This window comes from Cebus imitator, unplaced genomic scaffold (genome assembly GCF_001604975.1).
Source record: "Cebus imitator isolate Cc_AM_T3 unplaced genomic scaffold, Cebus_imitator-1.0 Scaffold609, whole genome shotgun sequence".
Lineage (NCBI taxonomy): Eukaryota > Metazoa > Chordata > Mammalia > Primates > Cebidae > Cebus > Cebus imitator.
Window position 1 is genome coordinate 671,974 of NW_016107924.1, and position 9,344 is coordinate 681,317.

The 9,344-nt window shown below is 49.0% G+C and overlaps 1 protein-coding gene across 1 annotated transcript in view; it reads left to right on the forward strand.

Annotated features, from left to right (window-relative positions):
- Positions 1–9,344, forward strand: part of LOC108294884 (phospholipase A and acyltransferase 3) — a 45,217-nt gene that overhangs the window by 25,319 nt on the left and 10,554 nt on the right. The window contains exon 4 of the mRNA XM_017516892.2: positions 5,937–6,205. Coding sequence (XP_017372381.1) covers positions 5,937–6,205 — 269 coding nt within the window. The remainder of the gene's footprint in view (positions 1–5,936; positions 6,206–9,344) is intronic.

The following is a 9,344-nucleotide window of genomic DNA, read 5'->3' on the forward strand; positions in this document are numbered from 1 at the left end:
AAAAAAAAAAAAAAAAAAAAACCCATCCAAGTTACAATGCCCCAGATGAACTTCTAGAGCGTTTCCATGGTGCCACTTACCCTGAGAGGCTCTCTCTTGCCTCTACAATGTCCTCTCCCCACCCCTCGCCCCAGGCAACCACCATTCTAGCTTTCCCTGCCATAGATGAGTTCCGTCCGTTCTAGAACTTCATAGAAGAGGAGTCACACAGCCTGTGCTCTTTTGTGTCTGGCTTCTTTTAGCAGACATCATGCCTTTGTGAGTCATCCATGCTGCTGTGAGTAGTGGGAGTTCTTTTTCATTGCTGTGTATTTTCTGTTATATGAATATGCTACAATTTATCGTCCATTTTTCTGGTGCCAGGCTCATTGCAAGTTTTGACTGCTATGAATAGACCTGCTACGAACATTCATTTTTTTTTTTTTTTCCCTGAGACAAAGTCTTGCTCTGTCGCCCAGGCTGGAGTACAGTGGCACGGTCTCGGCTCACTGCAACCTCCGCCCCTGTGTTTAAGCAATTCTTCTGCCTCAGCCTCTGGAGTAGCTGGGATTACAGGTGTGCATCACCACGCCTGGCTTAGTTTTGTATTTTTAGTAGAGACAGGGGTTTCACCATGTTGGCCTAGCTGGTCTCGAACTCCTGAACTTAAGTGATCCACCCTCCTTGGCCTCCCAAAGTGCTGGGATTACAGGCCTGAGACACGGCACCTGGTCCTTGAGCATGTCTTTTGTGTACCCCTTTAATTCTAAGTAGTGGCCTCACCTATCTGAAGTAACCAGAGTCTCTGTCTCTACACCCTATCAGAAGTCACCGGAGTAGCTGTCATCTTCCCCACGCTGAGCCTCTTACCCGTGTGCCCCCAACCCCCTCCTCTTCCTTTCATAAGCACTTTGCTCCTCAAATTCCCCGCCTCCTTCTGTATTGTCATTTTTTTCCCTCCCAGCTGAGTCATTCCTGTCAACATAGCGACAGCTGTAATATCTCCAGTTGATCAGACCAACACCCTGCCTCACGTCCTCCCCTGGTTAACGCCTCACAGCACAGATGACATCACAGCTTTGTCGGCTCCTCACTTCCCATTCTGCCTCTGTCCCCTCTATTCACACCCATTTTTTTCTTTTCTTTTTTTTTGAGACTGAGTTTTGCTCTCAGACTCTCTTTCTTTCCCCCCACTGCCAGAGCAGGTCTCAGGGTAGGAAAAGGCTTTTCCACATCTTGCCAAAGCCGAGTCCTGTCACAGCTGACTCGGCTTCTCTGCAGCCTTGGACGCCAGTGACCTCCCTGCTGTCCACCTGGCACCTGACTTTCCTCCTCTCCCGCTGGGCCCTTTTTTCTTGGTCTCTTGTGTGGGTTCCTCCTCCTCTCCCACGTCCCTACATCAAGCTCAGGTGACCTCACTGGGTTTCTTATCTTCCAATGCCTTCTATTTGTCAATGTCTCTTAACTCAAACCCTCAATTTAGATCCCCCCTCAGCTTCAGACTTGCATAACCTCCTACTTGGTAACTGCTCTTGGGTGTCCACCTGGCATCTTCAATTTGCTGTGCCCCAAATGGGAGGCTCCAGTGGAAGACGCCATTCAGCGGCTCAGGCCTAAAGCCTAGGAGTCGTTCTTGATCCTTTACAGCCCATGTCTAATCCATCAGGGAATCCTGTTGGCTTCATCTCTGAAACAGACCCAGCTCTGTCCACTTCTTACCATCCCCACTGCAGGGCCCCTGGTGTAAGTGACCGCCCTCCCTCGCCCGGCGGCACTGCCACTTCTGTCTGGTCTCTCTGCCTCTTGCCATTCACGGCCAGTTCCTCATTCATAGGCAGCTGGTGTGATTGTTAGAAAGTGTAAATGGGGCCGGGCACAGTGGCTCATGCCTGTAGTCCCAGCACTTTGGGAGGCTGAGGCGAGCAGATCACCTGAGATCAGGAGTTTGAGACCAGCCTGGCCAACATGGTGAAACCTGGTCTCTATTAAAAATATAGAAACTTATCTGGGCGTGGTGGTGGGCACCTGTAATCCTAGCTACTTGGGAGGCTGAGGCAGGAAAATCACTTGAACCCGGAAGGTGGAGGTTGCAGTGAGCTGAGATTGTGCCACTGCACTCCAGCCTAGGTGACAAGAGCGAAAGTCCATCTTAAAAAAAAAAAAGAAAGTGTAAATCGAGGCCGGGTGTGGTAGCTCACACCTGTAATCCCAGTATTCAGTATTTTGGGAAGCTGAGGCGGGTAGATTGCCTGAGATCAGGAGTTGGAGACCAGCCTGGCCAACATGGCAAAACCCTGTCTCTATGAAAAATACAAAAATTAGTTGGGCATGGTGATGCACCAGTGTAGTCCTGTCTCCTCGGAGGCTGAGGCTTGAGCAACCGGCAGAGGCTGCAGTGAGCTGAGATTGTGCCACTGCATTCCAGCCTGGGTGACAGAGTGAAACCCGTCTCAAAAAAAACCAAAAAAACAAAACCAAAACAAACGGAAACAAAACAAAACAAAAAAGTCAGTGCTTTGCCCTGTAGGGCCCGGCCTGGTCTGTGTCTTTGGGACTCGTCTTTCTCCTCCCCCTTTCCTGGGCGTCCAGACTGCAGCCATGTTGGCGTGCCACGCTGCTTCTCCCTGCAGGCTTTGTTCCTGCGGTTCCTTCTGCTCTAGATGCTTCGTCATTCAGGCCTCAGCTCAGACACCCTTTCCTTGGGGTGTCCTCCCAAGGAAAGGACAGACCCAGGTGGTGTAAGGAAAGGCTCTGGCAGCCTCTCCTGGGAATCTTCGCCGTGTCACTTCACTCTGTCTTTCCATAGTGTCTGTGGGTACCTGCAAGTATCTCATTTTGCGTATTTGTTCGCTGTCCGTGTCTTCTCAGTAGCGTGGGAGTTGCTTGAGGGCAGGCCTGCTGTCCAGGTGATGTCACTGACTCCAGCACCTCGCACAATTCCTGGCACCTAGTAGGGCCTCAGTATATTGATTGGCTGCACTGAGCAGGTGTATGTGGTAGATAGAGGGTGGGGGAAGGCATGACAAGCACCCATGTGGACAGGGGACAGTTGTGTCACAGATCATTGGGTCAGTGATGCTTCTTCACAGGAAAAGATGCTTCTACCTGCATCTCACTTGAGCTTCACAGGAGTCATGTGGGATAGATGAGGCAAGGAGGACTGACCTCCTGCTACTGAGAACATTGTAGAAATTAGAGTTGGGAGGAAGCTTATGGGCTTGCTGAAGTGCCCACCCTGTGCCACACACCAGTGAAAGCATCTTCTGTGGCCAACCCCTTTAATCCTCACAGCTACCCATGCAGAAGGGACTGTTTCTGTCCCTATCCTACAAGGAACTGGGGCTCAGAGAAGTTAAGAAGCATGCCCAAAGTTGCATAATGGGTAAGGGGGCAGGCAGGACCCGAACCCAGGCAGTCTGGCTTGATTCTGTGCCCTTAGCTACAATGCTGCACTGCCCAGTCCATGCTGTCCCCAAATCCAGTCACTGATCGATTGCCATATCCACATGCCCTTTCTGCGACTGTTCACTTCATATTTTCTTTAGTAGACTTTTTAAAAGAAGGAACTTTAGGCTGGGTGTGATGGCTCATACCTGTAATCCCAGCACTTTGGGAGGCCGAGGTGTGTGGATCACTTGAGTTCAGGAGATCAAGACCAGCCTGGCCAACATGGTGAAACCCCATCTTTACTAAAAATACAAAAATTAGTTGAACGTGTTGATGTGCCTCTGTAGTCCCAGCTACTCAGGAGGTTGAGGCACAAGAATCGCTTGAACCCAGGAGAAGGAGACTGCAGTGAGCCGAGATCATGCCACTGCACTCCAGCCTGGGCAACAGAGCGAGACTCTGTCTCAAAATAAAAAAAAAAGAAGGAACTTTAAATTACTATATTGATATGTATTTGTGCATCAATTTTAGTGTATATTTGGGGATTTCTGGAGCAAAGTAAAGTGACAGCTCCAGATCACTCAGCTGGTCAGTGATGTGCTGAGGTCAGAACCCAGAGCTTCTGACTGCCAGCTTGAGCACAGGGTACTCGTGTTCTGGGTGGCATCTAGATACAAGTTTAAGGATGTCCTCACTCTTGGTTGTTGACTCTGCACTTGCGTGGCCCTGAGATTTGGTACCTCCTTTAATTTTGGGCTCTAGGCAACTTGCTTGCCTCCTGTGAGTCCCAGCGCTGTCACCTACTTTGCCCGGGAGCTGAGGCTGGGTGGGCCTCAGAAGCTCATCCTTCCCACAGAGTCAGCACTCAGATAAGGCACCCTCTCTTTGATTTCCTTCAGTGACTCCTCCAAGCACCACATGCCCTATTCCTAGCAAGTCTGAATTCCCTGAGTTTCTGATATCTTGGCATTGCACTCAGGCGGAAAAGGTTTAGTGGTCTTTGGAATGCCGAGCAGAGCAGGACCTGGAATCTCATCAGCCTTTCTTATCGATGCTTGTTGCTGTCACATGGATGCCACTGTTGAAGACTGGTCCTGCCTAGTATAATAGGGTGCTGCTGTGGCTCCCTGGGGGCCTTGATCGTGACGGGGCCACAGTGGCTGTTTGATATATCCCTGGCTGCTCAGGTTCATCTCTTGAGTGCATACCTGCTTTTTCTTCTTTTTTCCCTAAGGCAAGATCTCACTCTGTTGTCCAGGTTGGAGTGCAGTGGCACAATCTTGGCTCGCTGCAGCCTCAACCTCCAGGGCTCAAGTGATCCTCCTGCCTCAGCCTTCTAAGTAGCTGGGATCACAGTTGCACACCACCACACATGGCTAGTTTTTGTATTTTATGTAGAGATGGAGTTTTATCATGTTGCCCAGGCTTGTCTGAAACTCCTGGGCTTAAGTAATCTGCCTGCCTTGGCCTCCCAGAGTGCTGGGATTACATCCGTGAGCCACCGTGCCCAGCTCATACCCACTTTTTCCATCATCATACCCAGCACATGCCTTTCCTGGCACTGTACAGGTTGTTTGGGTTGGGAGGAATGGCCAGTCTGTGTTGGCATCAGCTTCCCCTGTCCACCATCCTGCTCTTCATGTCGAAGCCAGCCTCTTTGTCTTCAAGATCATTTCATTTCTGGAGATTTGTGGCCCTTCCTTGCCCTGGGCCTTGGCCTGGGCTGTGTCGGTGTACCCACTGGGCCTCCTTAGCATCATAGCTAGGGGGACAGCTGTGTGTTTTGGTCCCTCTGTTTACAGAAGGGCTGGGACCCCCGAAAACCCAGCCATGTTTTTGTGTGGTCAAGTAGGTATAGCCCAGATGCCATCACAAAAGATTCCCATAGGCCAGGCGCTGTGGCTCAAGCCTGTAATCCCAGCACTTTGGGAGGCCGAGGCAGGTGGATCACGAGGTCAAGAGATCGAGATATTCCTTGCCAACATGGTGAAGCCCTGTGTCTACTAAAAATACAACAACAACAACAACAACAACAACAACAACAACAAAAAACTAGCTGGGCATGGCGGTGAGCACCTGTAGTCTCAGCTACTTGGAAGGCTGAGGCAGGAGAATTGCTTGAACTAGGAAGGCAGAGGCTGCCATGAGCCGAGATTGTGCCACTGCACTCCAGCCTGGGCTGGAGTGAGACTCCCTCTCAAAAAAAAAAAAAAAAAGAAAAAAGGCTCCCATCTTCTCTTCCCAGGTAGATGAGGATGCTCTTGGCTTGTATTTGCATAACCAAGGGGGCCACTTCAGTGTCATGAGGTACAGAAGACCAGCTTCTCTAGAGTAAGAAAAAAATCAAAATAAATCATGGAACTTCACCCTCTTTCATTTTAGATAAGGAAACTAGGGCCCAGAGACCACATGCACCTTCCCCAAAGGCCCACAGCCACGCATCTGACCCTTCCACATGTTGCTTATCCTTTGTGGATGGTGCAAGGTCAGATGCCCGGCTGGGGCCAGCTCTGAGCCTTGGTGGCCTTTCCCAGGACCAATCCTTCTGTTTTCTCTTTGTGGATCCACAGGTGAGGTCGCAGGAGCTGGTGCAGCCAGCGTCATGTCTGCCCTGACTGACAAGGCCATCGTGAAGAAGGAACTGCTGTATGATGTGGCCGGGAGTGACAAGTACCAGGTCAACAACAAACATGATGACAAGTACTCGCCACTGCCCTGCAGCAAAATCATCCAGCGGGCGGAGGAGCTGGTGGGGCAGGAGGTGCTCTACAAGCTGACCAGTGAGAACTGCGAGCACTTTGTGAACGAGCTGCGCTATGGAATCGCCCGCAGTGACCAGGTGCGTCCTCTGCCAATGTCGCCTTCCCCAGGAACCAGACCATTCCCTCAGCTGATGGGGGCTGGGCATGGCTATGGAGGCATGTAAGAGACAAAATAGCAGAGACAGAATTCTTGCCCTTGAGGATGTCGCAGTTGTGGTGGGGACAAGGGTGGGGAGAGAGGCAAGTTGGCAGTGCAGATCAGTGTGCTCAGGGGCAGGGGCGGGGGTGGGTGGCCAAGGAAGGGAGTCACAGACATGATAATCATTCCTCTGGCCAAGCCCTCCCTGGCCACCTGTTCCTGAGATGGCCCGCGCCAGCCCTACAGGCAGGTTTTAGGACCCACTACCTTACAGATTGGGAAACTGAGCTTAAGTAACTTGTCTGCAGCCATTCCTTTCATCAAACACATCTTTGTTGAGTCCCCAGACCTGGTACCTCTCCTTCCCTGTGCCGATAATTAGCAGAGTCAGGATTTGAAGCCCAGGTCTGTGTGGCTTATAAACAGCGCTGTCTGGGCTGAGCGTGGTGGCTCATGCCTGTGATCCCAGCACTTTGGGAGGCCGAGGCAGGCGGATCACGAGGTCAGCCTGGCCAATATGGTGAAACCCCGCCTCTACTAAAGATACAAAAATTAGCCGGGTGTGGTGGCGCGCGCCTGTAGTCCCAGCTACTTGAGAGGCTGAGGCAGGAGAATCCCTTGAATCCGGGAGGCGGAGGTTGCAGTGAGCCAAGATTGCGCCACTGACTCCAGCTTGGGAGACAGAGCGAGACTTTATCTCAAAACAAAACAAAAAAAAATAGCTGTGTCCTCAGCCTGGCTGAACCCCAGGGGTGAATCTGGGAGACCCTCGGGGATGCAGTTTTGTTTATTACTTGATTTTAGTTTTGCCATCCCTCTCCTTTCAATCTCTTTTTCTCCCGTTTTCTTGCACGTCTTTCCCATCCCTGTCAGGCACTTCCATCCTTTTTTTCTTTTGCATAGGTGGAAGAACACTGGGAAGGTTCTTATATGGCTGCTGATGCAAAAGACTAATTTTTTTCAATGAATGATTAGGTTAAGATCCATCAGACTGTTTACTTTTATTATTTTTATTATTTTTTTGAGGTCCAATTTCTTCTTTCCTGGTCAGTGTGGCAGTTAAGAGCATGGGCTCCTGGAGTCAGGCCAACCAGGCCTGGACCAGGTCTCTGCTTCCTGCCAGCTGTCTGATCTCAGGAGAGTTAGTCCCGCTCCCTACACTTTGGTAAAATACGAATGATAATACTCATCTTGGAGGATTACTATGTGAGTTAAATGAAAGCATGTTTATTCTTAGCACAGTGGCAAAAAATGCACTGAATACCTTGTAGTAGTAAAAATCGTCATAATTATCCTCATCTTATCATTATTACTATTTTTCCTTGATTCACCCAGTGCCTGGTCCACTGGCCTCTGTGGGCCACAGCAACTTGAATGGGAAGACAGTGACTAACACCATGTATCAGAGTCATCTCACTTTCTTCACACTGCTGGTAACCAGCTGTGCTTACTATGCCAGCCCTCATGTTTGTAGGCGACCCCTATACCTGTCTGCAGTGAGATATTAATTACCTTTGAATGGGTATCCTCTTATTTTTTTTCTTCAATCAGCCGGGTTATTATTGTTCAATAGCTATTTATATATGAATGTTAAAGGCGATCAACTTAGAAATTGAGTAGGTGGTATATAGCTAGCTAGGTAAAGAAAGGGCAGAATTGCCAATGTTTGTGAAGATTCTAGTCTATGGGTCATGCTCTGGGTTTAACTTCCCTGAGAGTTTATAAGAGCTTTCTTCTGGGGAATCAGTGGGCAGGGCCACGAGAAGACAAGAACTTTGTTAGTACCTGAATACTGCCAGGTTAAAAGGGTGATGCTGTGAAAGCAGGAATGCAGGTGGCACTTGGCATATCTATCTCTTAGGGATAACAGCCTTCAAAACATTTGTCTCTTGTTTTTCTTTTTTTAAAATATTTTTTCATTTCGGGTGTCTTGCATTAGATTTTTCTTAAAACAATTTTTTTTTTTTAGGCCAGGTGTGGTGGCTCACACCTGTAATCCTAGCACTTTGGGAGGCTGAGGTGGGTGGACCACTTGAGGTCAGGAGTTTGAGACCAGCCTGGCCAACATGGTGAAACTCCATCTCTACTAAAAATACAAAAATTAGCTGGGCATGGTGGTGGGCACCTGTAATCCCAGCTACTCTGGAGGCTGTGGCAAGAGAATCGCTTGCACCCGAGAGGCAGAGGTTGCACTGAGCCAAGATTGTGGTACTGCACTCCAGCCTGGGTGACAGAGCAAGACTCAGTCTCAAAAAAAAATAAAAAGTTTTTTTTTTTTTTTTTTTTTAATAGAGACAAGGTCTCACTATGTTGCCAAGGCTGGTCTTGAACTCCTAAGCTCAAATGATCCCAAAGCTGGGATTATAGGCGTAAGCCACCGTGGCCAGCCACATTTGTCTCTTGAGTCCTACTTGGTGAGGTGTGGCTGTCATTTTGGTATCTCTTTTTACTAGCATCCTAGAAATTCCTTTCAGCTCTCTGCTGTATTAATGCTTTTATCCTCTGTAGTTCAACATCTTTCTGTTTTTTGGTTTATGCCTTTGTTTTGGTAGATTACTTCTTCTAATAGTTTACTGAGAAATGGTACATTTTAAAAAGATCCCTAGGTGGGCATGGTGGCATGTGCCTGTAATCCCAGCTACTTGGGAGTCTGAGGCACGAGAATCACCTGAACCTGGGAGGCACAGGTTGCAGTGAGCGGAAATCATGTCATTGCACTCCAGCCTAGGTGACAGAGCAAGACTCAGTCTCAAAACAAAACAAAACAAAACAAACAAATAACCCAAAAAACAAACAAAAAAGATCTTGCATGCCTGAAAATGTATTCATTTTATCCTCACATTTGATTACTGGTTTGGCTGGGTATAGAATTCTAGGTTAGAAATAGTATTTTTTGGCTGGGCGCAGTGGCTCAAGCCTGTAATCCCAGCACTTTGGGAGGCCGAGGTGGGTGGATCACGAGGTCGAGATCGAGACCATCCTGGTCAACATGGTGAAACCCCATCTCTACTAAAAATACAAAAAATTAGCTGGGCATGGTGGCACGTGCCTGTAATCCCAGCTACTCAGGAGGCTGA